Consider the following 25,003-nt stretch of genomic DNA (forward strand, 5'->3'; position numbering starts at 1 on the left):
AGATTTACCTCAGTAAATCGAACCACGTAATTCCTTGTGTCGTGATCTATATTTTCTTTTACCCGCATTTGTCACCATCAAAAATTCGCCCAATCATCAGGCTGCAACCATTAATAAATGAATAAACTGATTAGAGGAAAGAGAGAAAAGGATATGTTCACGAATTCGATAAATATATTACTTAAATAGATGACGGTCGACTTCTAACCAAACCTAATATAACAATAGTAGTATTAAAATAATCAAATCCTAAACAAATCTAAATCAAATCTTAACTAAATATAAGTATTCTGTATCATAAACCTATATTTGAAACTAATGCAAAAACAACACTAAGATTAAGCACAAAAACCTCCAATTAACAGATCAGTAATCAACAACAATCACCAATTATGCAGATGTGGCTAGTTTGAACTTAATAGGCATGTGCAAATTTCTCATCCGACCCAACCCGGATATTTTTTGGTGAAATTATGCAAATGTGACTAGTCTGAATTCCTACGCGGAAATGCCAGAAAAGTTTTTAGCCGGAAAGTACATGTTGACTTTGAAGGTTTAGGAAAAACTGCCTTAAAAGTAATGAACTTAAATGGGCTATGCAAATTTCCCATCTGACCATGACATCTTCAAAAGACACATCAGCTGGCTTCATAACCGGAACACACGACATGCGAAAACGGCGACCTATTGTAAAGTTCATGACATTATACATCAATTTTTTATTTGTGGGAAACACCGGAAAATGAGAAAAGTTTGTGACTGTTAGAATAGTTTGCCCTAGTTTATCTCATCCACGATTGTTGTGTTCTCTTAACCATCCATTCTTTACCGATGATGCAAATGCCAACAGCCAGGTGCAAGACCATGTCGTTAGTTTGCCAGATCCAGATCTTGTTCTCGTCCCATGACCACCTATTGGTTTAAACAAACATGTTAACCAATGACTTCTAGTTCATAATATACATTATCTTTGTATTCCATCGTTAGTATATCTCTTACAGTTGAGTTGACTGAAACAACTTATTCACTTAACCTTTCCCTTTTTTATTATTTGATTCATATTTTATTGTCATTATTTCATAAAATCTAACTTAGTTGTGGCTCTTTTATTCCCCCGTTCTCGTATTGGTCCTACCCTTTAGGTTTCAATTTTCTCACCTCAATTGTCTCTCTCATTCTCATTTGTTGACTCGTGCAAATATTAGAACTATTAAGGTTTAAGTCCCTTAGGGGACATCTGATAAAATTGATACGGTACAAAAAGATCGATATGGCCTACGTACATGGATGACACACATAAATCGAAAAAGAAATTATTAATCTCTATTTACATAGATTATCAGTAATTAATTAGTCAATAACATAAAAAAATTTCTAATTAGTTAAGGTGGTCCTCTGACGGGCGAGGCCGGGATTAAAAATTGGTCAAATTGAAGCTCATTTTAACCAATGAACCAGCCCAAGCCCACTTCATGTCATTGATGGGTCGAGCTTGGACCAGCCCATGCCATGTGTGGACCGGGTCAGTCCAACCTAGTTGACAAGTCTAATCACGAGCAAGTAATTTTCAGCTTATTGTCACTTTCCTACCCGAAAACAAATTTAAAGAAATAATTCTTGTTTGAAGCCAACCTCTGTTTCACTCACTCCTTTTAAATTTTGTCTATTACAACTATTTTGTATCTTTGGCATGTTTGTTGTCAAAATTAGTTATGTCTTTTAGTATTAAATTTGTGCACTAGTGTATTTTGTCTTATTGTTACTGTTAGGGAATATATGATCCTTGGATTTGTACAGTTAATTTAGTGTCATTAGATTTATGAAAATTAAACTCTTGATCTTGTTACAATTTAATCATGGCATATTATTAGATTTATGATAATTTGAATATTTTCCATTTGGTTCGTGATTGAAGAAAAATGTTTAGATGGCATTATTTTGGTATAGTCGCGGAATACTTTTGAGATTATTAAGTTCCAATGTTCCATACGTCGTGGCATTTGAACCCCTAACAATACACTCTAATTTTGGATGAGGCAGTAAAAATAATCTTTTTAATTGAGCCAACATAATAAAAAAAAATTAAGAGTCCGAAATGGTTAATTTTTTGAATGTCATATTCGTATTTCTAAACAAGTAAAGAATATCAATTCGAAATTCAATTATTTCTAGATATACTCTATTATCATGCCTGTGCTCCTCCATTTTGCCTGCATTTTCGATTAGTTTCTAGAACAACACACCAATCTCGGAGAGCTTCTCGAAGGTGCCCTCCTCTTTCACCATACATTTTTTTCCCATGGTCAACCCGAGGAAGCAAATGCCACTGATTAGTGACAAGGACCCAACATTTTTTTGATGCAATTACTATTAAACACCGGGATTGGAGTAGTGATAGTTATGGGCGAGCCTTTCGGTGGCTACCTCCCGATCCCGATAGATATATCACTGAGTTTTTTATGCAAGAGGAGGGGGAAGGTTGGCATGGCACTCTTTAAGACGCTCCATATATTTAATAACATTTGTCTAATTGATCGCAAAAATGAATTGTTACCGGCGAAGGACATACTTGAAATTAAAGGGAAAAAAAAGGGACAATTGAGGCAAAAGTCACGAACTTTTTCATTTTTTCGGGATTTCTCACGAACTTCAAATGTAGCGCCAAATAACATGAACTTTTAAAAATTGTTAAATTTTTCCCATGAAACATGGGAAATACTATTAATATTGAAAAAGTTAATGACATTTGGTGCTATATTTGAAGTTCATGGGAAATCCCGACAAAATGAAAAAGTTCATGACTTTTGTAACAGTTGTCCCAAAACAAGTGTTTTGATTTTGTAAAAGATAAGAGTTTTTGAGTGGGAAAATTTTTGTATATTGAATGTGAGATATTTATAGATAAGTATTGGAAGTATTGGAGGATAAACAAGCTAATTGGGAATAAATCAATTAAGTAACAGATATATAATTAGAATTTCGGAATGAATATTGATTTAAATAATAATTTTCGTCCTTTCATTCTATTTCGTCACCCACGCGAGAAGGGAACGTTTTGGATAATTAATATCAATGAATGAATGAAATTTATGATATACCTCGCATTTCATATTTGATTAGTTACCGGCTAATAGAGGGCGTTACAAAATTAAACTGAACTGTAGCATTTCATATTAGATTAGTTGCCTATGTCCAAATAGAAAAAGGAAGAAATAGCAACAGGATATTGTATTTCTTGGGGTTTAAGTCATACAATAGTCCTATTTATAAACTAGGACCTTATGTTCAATAAAGAAAATACAAACAAGAGCATATAAATATGCTCGACTCAACATGCGCTCGTCTCGCATGTTCACGGGCGTCCAATTCTCGGTGCTACTGTAGTTGGACTAACTCCCTCGTCCTCCATGTGTCCTCTGGAGTCATCATCCGCGTCCAGTTCTTCCGTGGCTTCTTTCTTTTCTCGTTCTCGTAGCCAGCGATCCCTTTGTATGATCCTCCCCCCTTGTGTATACTCTATAGTGATCTTTCATATATATTGTATAGCTTAAGTAAAATCCCCCAGGTCTTATAGAATGGCAAGACTTGGACAATTTAGAATTAAACACATTAACATCTCTTCTTTTTCGTCCCCAAGAAAATCGAGTAGTAAACCAAATATTTTGTCTGAATGACCAATTGATGCTTGATGCTTTGAAATGGCCTTAATTTATGATATCCAAGATCGTCGTCTGAGTATCGACAATGAACTCCCACTGAACTATTCCGAATTTTATTGTAAATCATAATTTTGTATCAGGGTAGAATGACTATACTTGCATAACCAGTCTCAACAATGATACATAATATTAAAAATATTAAACCCATTTTGAGAGTATTGAAAGTTATGTTATTTACATACATTTCTGTCGCTATTTATATAGATGAGATGGTTAGAGTTAGACACACATTGGATGATTTGAGATCTCCATAATATTGAGATTGAATTTATATGTATATGATTTACGATATATATAATAGCTAATGAATTCGAATTTTTATGCCGTCGAAATAGAAATAGGACAATATTATTGCAATTTTGTGTAATTTAGTTTGACCATAATTGTGTTTAAGGAATTAGTTTTCATATGCGAAATATTTTCTTGTTAAATAGTAAGGCCACAAGCTAGATATACTAAAAATGATAAGATAATCAATTAACTTACCAAAATATATAAATGAATTATTTAGATTAGGGTTGTGATCATATGCTAATCATGTTATGGTGATACCTAATAACCTAATCATTTTATGGATGAAATATATCATTTTTGCTAAAAATTATGTTTATACAATATAAAAAAAATAAACATATATAAAATGATATTTGTAATCAATAAAATAATATTCTGTTTGTATAAAATAATTATGTTATATAAAATGATATTCTGTATATATAAAATGATATCAATATAAATGATATTTATTTGTATAAAATGATTATATTCTATAAAATGATATCATGTATGTATAAAAATGATATCAATATAAAGATATTCTAGTTGTATAAAATGATATTTTAGAAAAAATGATACTACTATATATTTCTTCCATAAAAAGATAATATCGGTTGATCAGAAAATGTTTGGTATTTTATGATGTTGATTGTTTTTAATTCCAAATATATATTTGGATACTTATTTTTTTTGTCATCTCATATGAATATGAAGTAATACAATTGGGTCAATATTTTTTGGTTTTTGGTGATTCAAAGTTTCAGCTCACAGTCTATGACAATATTAGAAAACATAATTGAAACACAGAAAAAGTAAAAAAAAATTGCAAAAAGTAAAAAAAGAAGTGCAATAAGATATTGTATTTCTTGGGGTTTAAGTCATACAATAGTCGTCTTATTTATAGACCATGACCCTATGCAGTTTGACCTTCTAATACATTATGTGATAGAACCAACTAAAAAAACTCGAATGAAACTTACAAATATGCTCGACTCAACAAATTAATTTTAAAAAGATAAATCTAAACATAATGACGATAAAAATATCAATATTAACAAGACACATAGTCGAGATAGCGCTCCCGGGGGACGTCTTGCACGTTTATGGGCGTCCAATTCTCGGTGCAACTGCAGTTGTACTAACTCCCTCGTCCTCCACGTGTCCAGAGCCTTTGTCCTAGCAGCAAAGAGCTTAGACATCATTGTATGAGGAAATGAGTTTATTTGTAATTTCCTCCTTCAAATAGAAGTTTATTTAAAAAAATAAAAAAAAATTAAACCTCCGAGTCATCATCCGCTTCCAGTTCTTCCGTGGCTTCTTCCTGTGCTCGTTCTCCTAGCCGTTCCTCGGCTATGGCCAGCGATCCATTCGTATGATTCTCCCCCCATGTGTATACTCTAATGTGATCTATCATATATCTTGTATAGCCTAAGTAAAATCCCTCAGGTCTTATAGACCAAAAACATAGGTTTCCCATTTTAGACCGGCAAAACTTGGACAAATGATAATTAAACACATTAATATCTCTTCTTTTTTGTCCCCAATAAAATTGACATGAAAATCGAGTAGTAAACCAAAAATTTTGTCTGAATGACCAACCGATGCTCTGAAATGGCCTTAATTTATGATCTCCAATATTGTCTTCTGAAGATCGACAATGAACTCCCACTGAACTATTCTTAATTTCATTGTAAATCATAATTTTGTATTTGGGTAGAAAACTTGCATAACTAGTCTCAACAATGATACATAATATTAAAAATATTAAAATAGGACGACCCATTTTGATAGTATTGAAGTGAGTTTTGTTATTTACATATATTTCTGTCGTTGTTTATATTAGATGAGATGGTTAAACACACAAATAATTGGATGATTTGTGATCTCCATAATAATGAGATTGAATTTATGTACTACGTATGATTTGCGATATATAATAGCTAATGATTTCGAAGTTTATGCCGTCGATATAGAAATATCATGACAATATTATTGCATTTTTGTGTAATATATTTGGCCATAATTGTGTTTAAGTAATTACTTTTTGTATGCAATATATTTTCTTGTTAAATAGTAGATGTACAAGAAATTATAAGATAATCGATTAATTACTTACCAAAATATATAAATGAATTGTTTAGATAATATTAAGTTGATCGTTACGATGTTTCCACACTATATAGGAGTATAACTTTGGTTGTTTGGCCCACTAAGAATATTTTGCTAAAGATCAATCGAATACTTGTGGTGTTAGACAAGGTTTTTTTTTTGGGTGCGTTTTGTTTTTCAAGTGACAGAAGAATAAAAATGTCTAACTTGTAACAAAATTGAAATTTGTGAATATAATTGAAAATTTTTAAATATCAACAATCATAAAACTGAGTTTATACACAGTACCTTCGTCTAAAAAAAATAAAGTTGTAAATGACTCGAATTTTAATGCGTGATTGATAAAGTAAGAGAGAGGAAGAGTAAAAGTGGTAGAGTTAATAGTTTGTGGGTACACATTTACAGTGATGTGTAAGGGTATTTGTTTAAAACTTTTTAATATTTAGAATTAATCTGATTTTGATAAACACCCCAAAATAGTAAAATTAGTCTGTTTTTTGTATACGACTGTAGTACGATTTAGGTTCATCAAATATTACGGAAAAATCGTTGCCAAATGCAAACAATTCATTCAATCACCAAAATTGCTCAATACTAGAGATATTTATATATACATAAAAAATATCCTATTTTAAGAAGTAAAATTTCATATATGATAAATACTGATTAAATAAGTGAATACTTATTTCTCGAAAATGTCTACAAGAAATTTTCATATCTTTGTCTCTTTATATGTCTATATTCGTGGCATGCCTATCAAGTTCCCTTGCATTTGAAATTTGAATCTATATGCACTTTGTTAATGATATATGTCAAAATTCGTGGCATAGTATATACTCCCTCTGTCCCCCACCACAAGTCCACACCACAAGTGATCAACTTTTCATTTTGAGTTGTCCCACCACAAGTGATCAATTTCCTTTTTTAGCTAAAAATAAAACATCAATCATCTCTTACTTTATTCTCTCTTACTTTTTTCTCTCTCATACTTTACTCTCCCAACTTTAACTCAATACATATAATTTTCTTAATTTCCGTGTCCAAAAGAAATTCATCACTTGTAATAGGACGGGGGAGTATTTTATTGTGTCCTTTCCATTTAATTATACACCAACTTTCTTGTGATTCATAAAAAAAGATCTGATCATTTTAAACACTATATCTCTTTGTTCTAAGTTAAGTACATCAATTCGAATTTAAACATGATGAAACGTTCATGCCTGGTTGAGTTGTGAAGATATGAGATAATGCGTCTCGATAATGTAATAAAGGTATAAGGTGTCATTTTCATGAATTATTGGGCAATGAAGAAAGACCACATTTTAGTGCAACTTAGTTCACTAATATTGGAATTGCTTTATCATTAATAATTTCATATCCTTTCTTATTGTATATAAATATATTATTCAACTAGAAAAGGTATAGTCGTGTAGATAATGGTGTTAGGTCAGTTTGATTGCCACATTTAAAGAGGGATGAGATTTTGCCCTTTTTGAGGTAAGGATGAGTTGTTTGTTAATATTATAGGTGGTCGATTAAGATGATTTTTGTGTAAGATAAAACTAATAATAGACTTTATTTATTAATTTCCTCGTCCATGAAATAATATCACATTTTTCAACTTTGATATGTTGATGATTTAACATCTTAGTATTTTTTTTTTAGCAAATGAACATCATTCTCCAATAAACCATTATATTTATCGTCGCGTTGGACATTGCCCATCCGACGTTCTCCCCATCTGCCGACCTCGTATCCGAGCATGTCAGTCAAAATCGGTTGCAGATTGAATAAACACAGACAAAATCGGTAGTGGCGCATCCAAGGTGAGCAAGAGAGGAAGATGGAGAAAGAGAGATTGTGAAGGCCAACTAAATCAATCTCACCAAATGTTGAGATTGATAAAGCAAGAGTAAAGGCCAAAATTGGTCCTGAACATATGCTCATTTTATCATTTTGGTCCTAAACTTTATCTTTTGAATTTTTTGGTCCTGGACATTTCAAATCGAATCACAATTGGTCCTCCGTCAATAATTCCATTAATATTTAACGGTCAACGATTTTAATCACAATTTTGACCAACTTAAACAATTTTTAATTATTTAATCATCAAAATTATTTTTTAAATAAAATCATAAATTATTTATTAGAAATAATTAAATAATTTTTAAATAATTAAATTATTTATTCCAACTTAAACAATTTTTAAATAACAAAATTAGTTATGATTTTATTTAAAAAAATAATTTTGATGATTAAATAATTAAAAATTATTTAAGTTGGTCAAAATTGTGTTTATCATAAAAAAATCATAAATTATTTATTACAACTTAAACAATTTTTAAATAATTAAATTATTTATGATTTTATTTAAAAATAATAATTTTGATGATTAAATACTTAAAATTTGTTTAAGTTGGTCAAAATTGTGTTTATCATCAAAAAAGCATAAATTATTTATTACAACTTAAACAATTTATAAATAATCAAATTATTTATGATTTTATTTAAAAAAATATTTTTGATGATTAAATAATTAAAAATTGTTTAGGTTGGTCAAAATTGTGATTAAAATCGTTGACCGCTAAATATTAACGGAATTGTTAACGGAGAACCTATTGTGATCCGATTTGAAATGTCCAGGACCAAAAAATTCAAAAGATAATGTTTATGACCAAAATGATAAAATGGACATATGTTCAGGACCAATTTTGGCCTTTACTCATAAAGCAATATAAGAGTGAAAAAACTACTATAGAGCCTGGCTTAGACTAAGGGCGAGTTTGAGTATCGAACTACGATTAGGGCGGAGCTGAATAGTCGAACAAGCAATTAAAGCAGGAAAATGGGTGTAGCCGAGGCATGCACAAACCGAATCAAACCATAAAATTACATACATATTTTAAATTTAATCACTCGATCATACAATCCAATAATACTACTTATTGATTCAAAAAAACAACAACAATACACAATCAAATAAAAGGGCATAAAAATGTAACGGTGATATTTAATTCAGTAAGCCAAATGCAACAGGAAATTTAATTTTGATCGGAAAAACAAAGGAAAACTCTAATATCAAAATTCATATTTCTTCCATCTTTAAGCCAATTGAACAGAAAATGTCACTTTTTCGAACAATTTTTTTTATTTTCTAATAGCTTCAACTCTGCTAAATTAAGCTGAAATCAGCCTATGAAATTTATTTTTATATACTTGCATACTCCATAATTATTTAAGTTCAAGCACAATTTCAATATGCGACAATCAGTCAAATAAAATTAAACACACTAATTAAAGACGTATGGTTTAATCTCAAAAACAAATTCAACATCATCAACTCAATTAACCCAAACTATTATGAACAAATAAAATAGAAGTTGGATTTTGGTTTCAAATCAATCAAAATTAACCAGCACTAACCACTGATTTTCTTCTCCGCGTGAATCGGCGGCAAAGACGAAGAATTCCGGTCAGTTTTCCGTAGCCGGAAAATAAATACGGCGCCGGAAATCGCCAGCAGCGCGACGCCGGTCAGCCCGCACACCGCCGTCGCCACCAGCAAGCCCAGCCGCACGTGATCTCTCCTTGACTCGTCACGTGCTCTCTCGCCCGCGCGAGCTCCCAGCCACGTGTCGCTGATGTTCTTCGCCTCCGGCAGCTGCACGGTCGCCGACGACGTCGTTTCGCCGAAGAATGCCATCATTTCCTGCTGCTCTTCGGCGCCGCCGTCTCGCGGCGGCGGCGACGAGGAGCTCTCCTGGAACTCGAGGCCGTGGTCCGACGGCCGGAGGTCCCGGGCGGCGGAGCGGCCGAGGAGGGCGGATAGGGCCACGGCGGCGACGAATTGGAGGAGGATTTTGTTCATTTTTTTGGAATTGGATTGGGCGATGAAATGAGATGAAATGAGTGATGGGAAATTGGGAGTGTTGATTGTTTTATTCGATTTTTCTGTTATATTTTGTGATTATTAACTGCAGTAAATAAAGTAATTATCAGTTTTTGGAAACTGAACTCGTGAATTCTTGTCGGAGGAGAACAAAATGGGATGAAGACAGAGCAATTATTGCGGGAGTAAATAGCTACACACACTATGTGAACGGTGCACCTACAATTTACCTCTATTTAAATTATACTACTACCGTGAAAAACCATTAGAATTGGTTAAATTTTGATTTATCACGTTACTATATTAAATTAATGGAAAAACTATGGATTTTAATATTGTTTGTAATTGTAACGGCGAAATATCCAGGTCGTACGCATAATGTCTCAGACCGAGTCGATGTTAAACAGGTAGATTCTGATTATAAAGATTCCGATGGACATATAAATCCAAATTTCGATTATTATCTGACGCATCAAATACGGTTTCACTTAAATCAAATCTAGTGGTATATCTGTGAACAATTTTAAACTTTTATGGTTTTCAAATTGATTTTAGAGTTATAAGAAAGACTGGAATTTAATTAAATTTCATGATTTTCTGGCTATCTACACATTTAAATAAATGACTAAATAGTGAGTTGTCTATCACTCATTGGTTTCTAGAGTATAATTTCAAAAAAGTTTAATTGATTTTTTCTCCAATGAATGTAATTGTAACTAATTCTTATAAAATCTATCACCTACCGCACCATTTCAAGTTTTAATGAGAGATGAATAAAAGTGTGAGTACCTTTTACCTCAAAAAGTATTCCCTCTCGTCCCTTTGCTTGGACTTTTCTCTCTCGTTTGGCATACTTGCATGTGCAATTCTTATTTGTTTTAACTTTCATGTGAAGGAATACTGTATTTATCATTTCTCACCAACAATGGTTGTATTTTAAATTTAACACTTACTTTATGTTGAGGAAAAGAAAATTGACATATTGTTAATAGTCCATCAATGTGAAAACAAACAAGTTTGTGATGCTGAACTGGAGATTCAATTGATAAGGAAAGTCAAATATAATTATACCATGGGCCATATTATTCTCCTGGTATATAAATCAAATCTTTATGAAGTGTCATACTATTACTTATATGGATATGCACTATGAAATAGTATCACATTTTATTTCGGTTAAAGTATCTAACACTCAATTATAATTAAATATCACATTTTATTTCGGGTAAACTAAATTAGACATTTATTGAGATAGCCCAAGCGGTTAATGGGCTATGATTGGGCTTTCAACAGCCCGTTTGTGATTGGGCTTTTGTACATACATAACAATATATTCTCCTCAATTGATGTTTGCCAAATCAGCTCTGACTTTTATCCACGTCAGCACGGTATAAAAAACCTCCTCCACAAACTCATTACTCTCCCCGATCAGTTGATGCCACGCGCCGTCGTATATCTTGATCGTCTTGTCCTTGCTCGCCGCCGCCTCGTACAGCCGCCTCGCCCCCTCGGGATCGCAGATCACATCCTCGCCGCCATGCAGTATCAGCATCGCCACCTCCAATCCACCACACTCCCTCTTTATACACTCGCAAACACTCAGCAGCTGCTGCGCCGTCGCCGCCGTCGGCCGCCCGCACGTCCTCCTACTCGGGCTCCCCGCCGCCAGCTCCCTCTTCCACCCCTCCCTGTACGACCGCCTCCCCGGCGGCGCCGTGATCGCGATCCTCCACGCCGGCGCCACGTACGCCGCCGCCGGCAGCAGCTTCTCCAGCGGCCACACCGGCTTGAACTTCCTCGACACCTCCAGCATGGCCCCGCTGAGGATGAGGCCGCGCCAGGGGGCCGCCCCCTGGCGCAGGCAGGCCAAAAGGGCCAGTGCGCCTCCTAGGGACTCCCCATATAAAAAGGCAGGGAGGTCTGGGGGGTGCCTGGCCCTGGCGGCGGCGAAGAAGCGGAGGCAGTCGTCGAGGAGAGGCTGGATGTCGGTGATGTGGTCGCGGGGGCCGTCGGAGAGGCCATGGCCCTGGAGGTCGAGGGCGCAGACGAAGAGGCCGGATTTGGCGGCGGCCACGGCGTTGAGCTCGAAGAGCCAGCCGCTCTCGGAGGTGTAGCCGTGGATCATGCCGAGGAAGGCCGTGATGGGGCAGGAGGGGTCGTTCGGTTGCCATGACTGGGTAAAGATGTTTAGGTTTTGGGCGTTGGTGAAGGAGCTTTCTTGGTGGAGGATGTTGTGTTTTTTGTAGAAAGCCTCCTTTGTGAGGTTGCCGTAGGGGCTCTTCTCATTGGCTTCATGAATTGGGTGACTCATCTCTCTCTTTTTCTCTCTCTTGAGTGAAAGGGTGTAGAGTTTTTGGCCAAACATATAAGGGCTAGGTTCTTTATGGTTGGTTGGGAGAGGCTGCCCTCCCAACTGTATCTACGGTAATGTGAATAAATGAATTTGAATTATTTAGTGTACTCTATTAGTAATAAACATGGATCATGACCAAATCGGCTTATGTTGCACCTTTTTTGTCTTTCGCAATTCATGTATTGAATTGATTGCATATTTAAAAAATTCAATTAAATAATAAAAGGGCTGAAATCGGGTATGAAACATTAATAGTGACTACGATTTCGACATGAAATGCCATGGTTGCGGAATATGAGTATGTGTTTCAAGCACGTTTCAAATAATAGTAGTGACTAAGAGTAGAGCATACACAACCCATTATTCTTTATCCACCTTGTATTATTGTATATCACATTGCAAAGTACTTTAAAAAGGACAACGTAAAAACAATAAAGAAAATGAAATTAAGCAAAATTTGTTATGATTTCAGCGCAATATATCAATATAGAAGACTCCATATAACAATGTCATAGTAACAACGCTTAGCATTTTGCTAAACTAAGTGACACTCACCCCTTAAATGTCCTCACAACACATTTCTTGTGTGTCACGAGCATCCATGTTGTGGATGCTCTAACTTTGCCTAGTATTACATGTCAGCTCCTATTCTACGTATCTCCTTTCCTTTCAGTTGCTGGATTTTGGATGGACAAAGAGGGGGTGGCTACCTCTTGATTTGTTAAAATTTTTAAAGAGATAACATAATATCAAATGACATTGTTTTTGGAATTTCTTAAGCCCACATTGTGAAATTTAAAAAAAAAGCCATTCTTTCTCACTATGGATGCGAATACCTCAGCGAACTTGTCCAATAGCCAACTAACACGTGTAGGCTAATGTTCCACGTGAAATTATGTTGCTAGTTAACTAATTCCTGTTTCAACTGTAAACCAATTGAGCTGGTGATCAAACATCAACATCAAAGAATTAATGATATGTCTGAACAGGTAAATTGCTGTGCAATTCCAACAAGTTTGAACTGCCGCCATAAATTTTGTAAAGTGAGGTGGTAGTTTATCCCTCATAAAAGTCGCCATTTCCATTAATATATTTGACAGATGAGCAAAGCTACCGGTACATGCTACTCCTTCTGTTAAAACTAAGTTGAGTCAAAACTTTTGAATACAAAGATTAAGAAATTGCGTTGAAAAGTAGAATAGATGAATATAATACTAGATAAGATAAAAAGAGAGTAAGGATAAAGTAAGAGTGATTGAATGTTTTGTTTTTTGTCAAAAAAAAAAAGAAATGACTCAACTTATTTGGGACATTCAAAAAAGAAATGCGACTAAACTTAGTTGGGATGGAGGAATTACTACCTTTGACGGCTTTAAATGCCTTGCTTTCACCTCTCACTAACTAAGCAATCATAATGATCATGATTATGATATTGATAGACCGTGTACATGTATATACGATTAAAGGGCAATTCGTTCATTGAAAATTTTTAGAGTGGATTCACAAAACTAGAAAAAAAAATGCATTTCTCACAATTGATATCATGTACTCTGTAAATCTAAGGTTCAAGTTAACATATGATTAGCTCTACCACACATTTAGAGAATGATCTAGTTAAATAGTATCGGCAAACTGATCAAATTAATCAGCAGAAGGTTCAGAATAACCCTGTTTCTGTTGACGACCGACTGTGTGAGTTGTTTCCGTTTGATGCATGTTGTGCACGCAGTGTCATCTATGGCCATTTCCTTCTGTTTCTCGCATAATCGTGCTCCATGCGAACAATGCAGCTCCAATGGCAGGTTCAACCTTAGAATATCAGACACACCGTCAGGCACGGACCCATTTTCCTTGTGTAAGAAAGTTAGAAGATGCAGAGAGAGCAAAAGGGCGAAGAGCCATTTGTAACAACATCAAACTTAAAAGGGGGGGTGACATTAAATATAGATGGTAATCGGCTGGAAGATGGAGAGGAAACAATAACCAATCTTCGTGAGGGAATAATTTGAGAAAACTGGATACAACTATTGGAAAGTGTATGTGCAAAAATGTTTCATACAAGAAGAAGGCTAACCTTTGGTCTTATAGGGCAAGCACCTGGATAAGCCTTCAAAATCAAGTTAATAACTTCATTTCCGATATCCCACCTCTTGTTGGCTTCAAGAACCCCACCAACCATGACAACGGGGAAAGTACCCTTTTCATCTGCAATACTTTTACTTACTTTCAGTTGCCGTATATGATGTATGAGAGCTCAGTGTAAGTTGAGCAGATAGAGATTCGATGGAGGAGTAACGGCAAAAGATTACGTGTCTTCATGTTACAGTTGCAACAATATGATCACACATGCTTATAGCACTCTATGTATTTTATGCAAAGATAAATGAGAACACACCTTCTCCAGCCAAATGTAGTCGTTGGACAACAGCTTTCACGCTCAAAGCCAGTTCTTGGACTGCATTGCTCAAGATCTCATCTGCAATCTGATCACCAGATTCAGCACAAGATACCACAACAGGGACTAGCGCTGCGATTCTGGCCCAAGAAGAATCTGCATAGGTCCACCTAAATTCCAATAAGCAAGAAATAAAAAAGAATGGTGATATAGTTAAGATATGTGTTATACTCATCGTAAATTTTCAAGTACTAACAGATTAACATCTTGTAATGCACATGGAACTACTCTATCCAACCACGCAGAGAACGAAAGGATTATAAATAACCTTTTTTATACTAAAATATCTTAGTTTGTCCCTCATGAACAAACTTAGTCCTTGAAAGACAGCTAGCGACATCTAAACATAAAGGTTAGAATTCAGAAGTGCTCAGCTAGCATGAGCAAATCCTGCAAAATTATAACAGCTCTTTAGTTGTTCATTACTACTATCTGGAAAACATGGATGAAAATAAGTATAAGTATTATACAAAAACATCTATCGAGCAAAGTTACACAAAACATAACACACTTTCATTATAAACCCTAAATCACATCTTGAAATTATTGTATCTCAAACAATAAAAAAATATACCTATAGTTGCACTTAAAGTTTACCTACAAAGTTAATCTTACTCAAATCGCATACTCCCTCCGTCCCAAGGAAGATGACCCCTTCTTGGGACAGCACGAGATTTTATGCATGCTAATTTTAAAGTGTTTAAGAATGAAGAGAGAAAGTTGTTGGATGTTTAGAAATAAGAGAGATGAATAAAGTAAGAGAGAAAAAAGATTGTTGATGTTTAAAAGTAGGAGAGATGCAAAAAGTAAGAGAGAGAATGGTTGTTGGGTGTATAATAGTAGGAGAGAGAAAAGGTTGTTGGGTGTTTAAAATTAAGAGAGATGAATAAAGTAAGAAAGGAAAAGATAATTGAGTATTTTAAATATTTCCTAAATAAGAAAGGGGTCATCTTGGTGGACGGACGGAAAAGGAAAGTGGGTCATCTTTAGTGGGACGGAGGGAGTACATGAGTTTGGGATATGTTTGTTTTGACCATAGGAACAAATTTTCATGGTTGTTTGTTTGGCAATAGAAATATTGCAGTTTTACAAGTTGGAAAAAGGCAAAACAGAGGCAAAAAGCGCAATCTAATCTCTACCAAGGAAATATCAAAATACCATCATGAACTCACTCATTCCATTGCAAAATAATTTATAAAGAGGCACGCTGGGGGAATCTAACTCGATACAGAGCAAAAAACAGCAAGATCATAATAAGTAGCCTGTTTGGCAGCAGCAGCAGCATGGAAAGCATGCATAGGGGATAAGTTTCTACAAAGACATACCCTATGATTTCATCTGGAGATGAAAGACCAAGTGACTGCAGAATACAGTTTGTTAGCATCGTTGCTGGACCACGCCCATCATGAGCCTTCATCACTGCTGTCAATGCCCGAGAAGCAATTCCGTAACCACTGGAAGCATTAGCAAGTCACTGTTCTAATTCATCATATAGAATAATATATATACATTATGTACAAGCACAATGTATCACTAAGATATGAAGCATCTACACCTAGCATTTCAGACTGTATAAGAACAGTAACATCGCCAACTTTAAGTTTATACTACAAGTTTCACTCATTTTTTAACAAGAGTACGTAGTATAAACACAACTCTTCAATATATAGTGGGATATTAAAGGCTTGAAACAGATAATCCATACTATCTGCAATAATGACTGATCAACTTCAGTTTTCTGAGTCTCAGACTATAGTATACATGTAAATTAACTGGTCATGCCTCATCCAATATTAAAATACTAAACTAGTTTCATAAAGAATTAAAAACTTTTAAAATCATAATTTATCAGAGCGCATTCAGGAAAGAGATAGTCTAAGAGAAGAGTCGCCAGCAGGTTCTGAACTTACCTGCCCCAGTCACCTAATACTGGCCCTGCACCAGCAGAGCGGGCTTCTTTTCCATCTTCAGTAAACCCATAAGCAATACATCCAGTGCCCGCAATCAAAACACACCCATGAAGTCTCCCCATTGTCCCACTTGCAAGAGCTACTACAGCATCATTCTGCACATATATCTTTACATTGCGTGGAAATATATTCCTGAAACAATGATTACACAATCAAAACCAATTCAAAAGATGGTGCAACCATACATCCAAAATTTACAAAAACACCTGACGTACTTGACATGATTTTGCATTAAAAGAAGCAGCTTCAGCTTATGTTTCTAATAAAACTGCATCTAGTTAGCACCGAACTTCTATACTCAGTTTTACTATTGCATTTCATTTTTTAGAAAGATTTAGCCTTCAGTAGTTCTCGAGCTTTCTCTAGTAAGTTCTATATACATGAAAAGGAAATGACAAAACCAACGAAAGCTTTTCACAATATTTCACTCTAAAAAATACAATAAAAGGTTCACTGTATTATGCTAGCTTGATTCTAAAACAAAACAGTTATTTAGCTACCAATGAGTCTCTTAATAAGTTTCTATTACAACCTCATGCACGGAGGACTTAAGCAGATCTTAAACTCCATAGTTTACAGTATACAGTATACATGCGATAAGAAAACCAAATTTCTAATCAGTCAAAGAAGATTCGGATTAGTCAAATTTAACAGAGACGCGATACCTAATCCAATTCAAGACCCTTTCCTGATCTGATGGATGATTCACACCAGAAACTCCTAAGCATATAGCAAGAACTGCTGAAAGATTCTTGCCAGCTCTAGAAAGAGCCTCATTTATAACTTGTTCAAGTGTTTCTCTGGCCGCAGTTTCTGTAAGCATGATGCCAAAAAGCAATAAAGATTTCATAAACTGAGATATAATGTTCCATACCATTCTACTCTTCCATTGTCTTTCTCCAAACTACAAAAGACTTAATTCAAAAACAAACTTCTTAGCTTATCTTCTACATATATTTTACAACACAATAGTTAATTGACACTGCCAAATACTTAAACACAACGTCCATAGCCGCTAAGTTCCTTTCAAATACACCATTCAAGGAGAACATGTAAGTTTAACAAGTCAAGATATGGAGACGAAGTGAAAATTTTGTCATGTCACATTCGGAAGCAGGAAACCTAGGTGATGATGATCAATATCAATTTCACTGGTGCCTAATTGAAATTGCAAGTAGCTATGAGAATTTCATCCATCCATTCAATCGCATAATCAGGAGTACCTCCAACGCTGTTGTGGTTAGAGCAACCGGCGGCGGCGCGGCCGAGAACGGGGATAGGATCGGGCAATTGGCGGTTGTCGGAGAAGGGCAGAAGCGGCAAACAAACGCACACGGTGGAAGTGGTGCCGCCGTCCACCCCCAAAATCACCTCTTCTTCGGCGCTACGACGCTCCTCCGATTCAGAACCCATCGCCGATCGTTTCTTTGTGTGAAATTTTATTTTCCTTTTTTTATTTTTTATTTGGAATGTTTTGCTGAATTACGAAATTGTGATTACTCCATTGGCGACGGAGAAGGAGGAGGAATCCAACGCTATGAACTGTAGTAATTCCCACCAAATGCAGTTTTGTTGAGCTGTGGAACTAACGTTTTACTAAAATTGCACGATGTATAGTTCAAAAAAGAAATAACTGCATCGAAGGAACTGCAGAGAATGGCTGGTTGTAATTTATTGCTTTTTTCTATATTCTTATTCCAGCAAAACACTTTTATTTTGGTTAGACTGAACTTTCCGTATGTTGTTTCTGTTTATTTTCTAATATTGTATAATTAAATTGCAAATATTATTGTAAATCACGAACTTTTGTTGGTTTGGAATTTGGATAGTGATTAGTGACATTAATATAGTTGATCTTGATTTCTTTTTATGTCAATGAATAATAACTATATGACTATTTGGGTTTGGAATGACTTAAAACGCAAATACATATTTATTGAATATATATGATAGTTAATGCGAAAATGTAATTTTGCACGTGTCCTCAATGAAATCAAATTAGGGTTGATTGTAGAGTTGGACACATAAAAAATATTGGTAGAGATTATGAATTTTAAATTTTATTGAAAATGTATTAATTAAGTGACTCGGGTCATTAATATAGTTTTTACATAACGAATTAAATAAAAATTTGAATAAATTTGAAAACTCTAAAAAAATGAGATAATAGTATAAATGTATCTTCCGTATTGAAGGATCAAGGAGCTACATTTGGATCATATTTCGTTTGATTCACTTGAGGACTATAATCCTTTATTTAAATAATCACTAATTTTATCGTAACTTTAATTTTTCTCCCAATAAAAAAAAGTTAAACAAATTGGGATCTGCATAATAGTCTCATAATAGCTATTATAGGTGATCGCTTGACTTTATAATTATATTAACTTAATAGATAAATTAATTAGGTAGATTGAACGATAGGTATATAAAATATCTTTCAATACTTTTTATAATAAGATTATGCAACCATTGAAATTTTGAAACACAGCTTATAACAATTGAGCCGTCAAAATTCAAACTGTGTAAAAAAATGTGCAACAATAGTTTCGATTTATCAATGATTATTTTTTTGATATACACATTGTGCAATATGAGTATTTACAAACTCAAACGAAAATAAAATTAATTTGATTTGTTTCTGTACTAATTCTTATATTTATCTTTTTAGTACTCCTACTTGTTTTTGTTTCAAAATAAATTTAAAGAAACTATAATAAAACTAGAATACTTTCTTGAGATTTGTTAATTTATGTAAGTTTAATCTTTGTTTTAATTTAAAAGAAAATTCACTTAAGAAAGTATGAAATGTCTTTTTAGCAATGATTTCTCATTTACCTAATTTTGAAATGGGATATTTGTTCCATGCATGATTGTTTTTATCTTTGTTTCTTCTCACTGATTCAAAATTTGATACTTAAATTAAAATATCGTGAGATTTGTTCAATTTATGTACACTGTGTTTAATTCTTGTGTTAATTTCAAAAGAAATTTTGTCAGAAAAATTGGAAATGTCTTACATACAATCTTATTTATTGTGATTTAAACTCCCATATTATTGAATATATGAGAAACATCTTGTCAACTAAATTACACTTCAGGTTCTGGTAGAACAACAACTTGTCCGAAATTTTTTATGAAACAACAAAAAAAAAAAAGAATTGATAATGATATAAAAAATAAAGTCACAATGTGGAAAGATACATTTAAACTAAATTGACTTTATGAAAATGAAAGAGTTGATAATTATTCTTCAAGATTTTGACATCATTAGCTGGTGGAGTACATTACATGTTACTCCTTCATAATTATGATTTAAAAACTTATTCAACGACCAACATAATTAAGTGGATTAGTTAAACCACTGCATTAATTACGACAATAACAATTGCAAAATGTTTCCCATCGAAAGGCCAAATCAACTAATTGTGTTACGACAAAGGCATGCAGCATTGTCTGAGACATTACACAATGCTTGATCTCAATTATCAAACACACATATAAATATATCAAAATCAAGATCGAGTATCTCGACATCATTTTTGTTTTTATTGGTAATTATGGAGAATGCAAGTAATATTTTATATGTTGATTTATATTTTTAGATCGCGTAAATAATTATATTTATTTAAATGAAATCATGTATGGTTTCAAATAGCACGTAAGATCGAAAACATGTTTAAATTGCTATAAATCATTTTTCTGCTTAAATATATTGTTATTATTATTGCTTTTATAGTTTTATTACTAATAGTGATCACTCATACTAATTTAGCGTGTAATAACATAATGTTATACTTACATACATTGATTGATCATCAATTTTGTTTACTTTGTGATCATTATTTATTTAATTTTTATATATTTAGTATGTTTCTAATTAATGCCTTAAATGTCGTTATTTATATCGTTAGTTTTATATAAAATTCAAATTTTGATTTGTCTATTATTTTCGAAGTTATAAAAAATGACAAATTGAACATGATTTTTTTTATAATTGTAAAATTAATTATATTAATGGTGTAAATTAGATAATAATAATAATAATAATAATAATAATAATAATAATAATAATAATAATAATAATAATAATAATAATAATAATAATGCTTACATAAGATACGTAGTACTACTACTATAATGGAGTAGTATTTATTTTGTATATAAAATTATTATTTTAAGCACTTATATTACGAAGACAATGTGCTACTATTATTATTGAAATTTAATTGCCCATCTAATTTAACCATATGGCAGCCTGATACAATTAAAATTTAAATAATCTGAATTGACATTGGAAGAACCATGACGACAAGACTCTTTTATAATCTTATTGACTAACAATAGAAAATTGTCTTGGACTGATTTTTTTCAAATTAGAGCGGCATATGTTAGTTGACACTAAATTGTTGTGTGACTGGCAATTGTGATTTCAAATTTGGTCATTAATTCAATGTCATAAATATCTCTAAATCGTGACATTTCCGTATAAATTAGAGGTATAAATTACACAACATAAATTTAACACCTCCGTACAAATTAGAGGTGTAAATTACACATCATATATTGCATTTTGAATTAATATATACTCCGTAGTTTAATTGATAAATTGGGCGAGACTAATTATAAGGACGTAGTAAATAAATTTAGAATTAAGTTATTTTCCAAGATGAGATGCATATAATTAATTAATACATTGGCTAATTAATCTAATAAGTATACAATATAATTACATATATATTATAAATAACTTGCAATATGCATGACACCGTCAATCACGAGGTCACATCCAATTAAACACAATTGTAGTACAAAATAAGATAATTAAAAAACATTCAATTTATATGAATTTGATATCTACATCTACACCTACCATACTAATTGTTGGTGCCGGTGGATAACTCAAACCCTAAAAATAGAGATTTCCATTTCCTCAATTAAAGGGAAGAATTATTGTGGTGGATGAACCATCAACAAATAGGAACATAAAACAACACAACAAAAATGTCAAAGATGCCCAAAAATAATTATTCAAACACATGGATTGTTTATTTTGAAATTTTTGACTGAAGTCCAAATATTTCCACCGGCAAAAAAGTATCAAGATGCACTTCAATAATCGCTCGTCAATAAAGAATTGCAATAAAAGTTTGTGTTATTGAAACTTAAATAATTATTGGTCTATGATTCATAAAGTTATTATTTCAACCAAATTATGAATATGAACTAATTTTTTATGTCATATCAAATCTTTAGAGATAGCATATTTGTGACATTTTTTCTTTTTAATATGCATAATGCAATGTAGGCAAATAATAATTATATAAATTATTAGGATACATATTAATACAATTAAAAGACTTAAGTTGTGAATTTGTTTGTATGTAGAGTACTATTGTATAATTTGGCGAATTTTGACTAAACATAAATTTAACAATGGTAATACTTATATTTGTGAATTTGTTTATATATAGACAACTATCGTATAATCTATCGATTTTTTACTAAAAAAAATTATTGTATGCTCTACTCCTATTTTATAAGTATAAATGATAAAATAATTTTAAACTTATGTAGGTTTGACTATTTGAAATCAAATCATCTGGTTAGTATTGTTCAACCACCAAACTCGTCTAAAAATTATTTAATCGTGCTCATCCCAAACTTTTTATAACAACTAATGTTTAATTAGTATTTAGATATATTGTAAATGAGTTAGGAAGATTAGTGAGTATTAATTGGGATGAGATCGTCTGCTGTGCCATTTGGCACAACAATTGTTGTGCTTAAAACGCAGGTCTTGAAGGCACAAAACCTGTTGTGCCACAGCAGACGATCTCATCCCGTATTATACGGGTTTGGGGGATAGAGCGATATTTTTTAGATGTCATTAATTTGAAATTTAAATAAAATCATATACTCCATAGGTATAGTTTTATTTGCAAATAGTGATTTTTTTTAAAATAGTGATCTTAACTTAGCGCGTATTGTTATGGGAATTTGAGATTGAAATTTATTGACACTAATAATCAGTTATTACAACAACTTATATTTACTACGATGATAATTACTCCCTCCGTCCCACAACAAGTGGAGCGTTTCTATACGGTCGTTGTTTGCGAAAATGATACTCTCTCCATCCGTGAATAGGAGTCCCGTTTCTTCATTTTAGTCCGTCAACGAATAGGAGTCCCTGTTCACTTTTACCATAAATAGTTATAGGATCCCACTTTCCACTAACTCATTTCACTCACATTTCATTTTAAACTAATATATACAAGTGAGACCCTTATTCCACTTTTCTTAACATTTCTTAAAATTCGTGCCGCCCATAAATGGAATCGTAATGGCGGACGGAGGGAGTAGTAGTAAATAGTTAGAGTGAAGAAAAAGTAAAATAAAGTAAATAAGAGAATAATGTAGATACGACTAACTTATAGTGGGATAAAGGGAGTACTTATTACAGCATATATGCCACTTATAAAAGAGAATTAAAATAAAATCATAAATTATATATATGGTCATTAATAAATATTATTGCCAATTTGTACTCCATATACGGTAGCTGTTATCATGTTATACTATCAAACTAGTAGTATTTATTTAAAAAAATGCAAAACACGACTGAAAGTACCTATCCTATAATATTTTATTTTATCAGATTCTTGTACTAATGCATTTGATGAACTTCAAAATTTAATTAACTATTTTTATGTAAAATAATTTTATTTATTTATTTTTTTAGATCTCTTATTTATTTTGTAATGAACTTAGCTATAATATTAACTCAAGAATCATTGGAAAAATGAAATATTTATAAGTTGATATATAGTTATAAATCATATCAATGAAATTTTCATTTTTCAATAATTGTCGAGTTGATATTGCAACTGAATTAATTTTAAAATTGATAGAAGAAAAAAAGAAAATTAAATAAATTTAATTAATATAATAAAACGTAATTAAATTATTAAGTCCATTAAATAAAGAGCCCGTTAAATTAAAAATAAAACTGTAAAACTCTTTTAAATTAAAAATGTATAGGTATAAAGACAAAAAATTGTAAAATACCTAATGTAACAAAATACATTGATGTAATGATTTAATAATATAAAAATTAATAAAGATCTAATGAAACAAAATGTATTAATAAGAACCAAAACCACTAGATGCATGTATTTTACTTTTAAAAAAATTCAAATTAAATAATTGACTCACGGGACAAATTAAATTGCCAATATAATTCACCCATTGAAATTCTCAATCACTTCACTAAATAAAGTGAGATTTGGTCGGATTTAAAATGCGATCCAGTTTTTATATATGCTCATCACTTTTTTTAGATTCTGCTGTCAAACTATTTTGCTTTCTACCTCACTTGTTTTGAGACCATTGGGTTACAAAAATAAAATTCCCAGTTCTACAAATAACCTATAAAATCTTTATAGAACTTTTTATTGTGTCAAGAGATTAGTTTCTCTATCTATATTTACAATAAATATGTACTACTAGTATTAATTTAATCATCACAGATGTCCTGAACAAATAAGCTATTTTTCTTATAGTATAAATATACATAATTTAATTATTATTATTATAGTTTAATTAATTATCATAAGCTATAGCTTCATCGCTTCAAAAAAGCCAATCGACAAGATGATGTAATATGAGATTTAAATTGGTTGCATTTTAAAAATAAATAATAAATAATTTAAAATTAATAATTAAAATAAAATAATAATGACAACTCTTCGACAATACTGAAAGAAAATAAATAAAATAACTTACAAAGAAACGAAATTTCCATGTCTTCAGCTTAGAGCATCTCCAATGCACGGATGTCCCACTCGGACATCCACTAGGACTTCCCAAAAACACCTCCTGGCACGTCACTAGGACTTCCCATCCCACTGCCACGTCACTAGGACTTCCCCTGCACAATCCGCCCCCCATCGGCCTTCCCACTAGGACTTCCCGCAATAAAAAAAATTACAAATTCACAAATAAAGCAATTTACGTTTACGGAAATAAAATTTCAACGAATAAAATGAAGTTCAACGAGCCGTATATATAGAGTTTAAAAAAAAAAATAGTACCGGACGTCCGACCCACGCCACAATGGCGGACGTCCGCCCGCCCGTCGCCCTTACGTCCAAGGACATCCGACGTCCTTACGGGACATCCGTATCCGAGTTGCTTCCTTACAATGGCGGACGTCCGGTCGCCCGTCAC

At 32.9% G+C, this 25,003-nt stretch overlaps 3 protein-coding genes and 1 non-coding gene across 4 annotated transcripts; 1 reads left to right on the forward strand and 3 right to left on the reverse strand.

The window, feature by feature from the left end:
- The first annotated feature begins 1,221 nt into the window (after positions 1-1,221).
- LOC121742795 lies at positions 1,222-1,323 on the forward strand. The gene has a single exon (XR_006038131.1). It is a non-coding gene; the product is annotated as a U6 spliceosomal RNA (small nuclear RNA).
- Positions 1,324-9,522: 8,199 nt separating this feature from the next.
- On the reverse strand, positions 9,523-9,972 carry LOC121810794. The gene has a single exon (XM_042211521.1). It carries the CDS (start codon positions 9,970-9,972, stop codon positions 9,523-9,525), a length of 450 nt encoding a protein of 149 aa, XP_042067455.1.
- Positions 9,973-11,332: 1,360 nt separating this feature from the next.
- Positions 11,333-12,304, reverse strand: LOC121810795 (caffeoylshikimate esterase-like). The gene has a single exon (XM_042211522.1). The coding sequence runs from the start codon at positions 12,302-12,304 to the stop codon at positions 11,333-11,335; it is 972 nt and encodes a 323-aa protein (XP_042067456.1).
- A 1,497-nt stretch (positions 12,305-13,801) lies between these two features.
- LOC121811141 (N-acetyl-D-glucosamine kinase-like) lies at positions 13,802-18,340 on the reverse strand. Its single transcript, XM_042211937.1, has 7 exons — positions 17,995-18,340; positions 17,437-17,584; positions 16,712-16,903; positions 16,127-16,255; positions 14,742-14,911; positions 14,421-14,551; positions 13,802-14,155 (listed from the first exon to the last, which is right to left on the reverse strand). The coding sequence occupies exons 1-7, from the start codon at positions 18,182-18,184 to the stop codon at positions 14,078-14,080; spliced, it is 1,038 nt and encodes a 345-aa protein (XP_042067871.1). The 5' UTR covers positions 18,185-18,340; the 3' UTR covers positions 13,802-14,077.
- Positions 18,341-25,003: the final 6,663 nt, after the last annotated feature.

The sequence above is a fragment of the Salvia splendens genome, chromosome 7 (genome assembly GCF_004379255.2).
Source record: "Salvia splendens isolate huo1 chromosome 7, SspV2, whole genome shotgun sequence".
Lineage (NCBI taxonomy): Eukaryota > Viridiplantae > Streptophyta > Magnoliopsida > Lamiales > Lamiaceae > Salvia > Salvia splendens.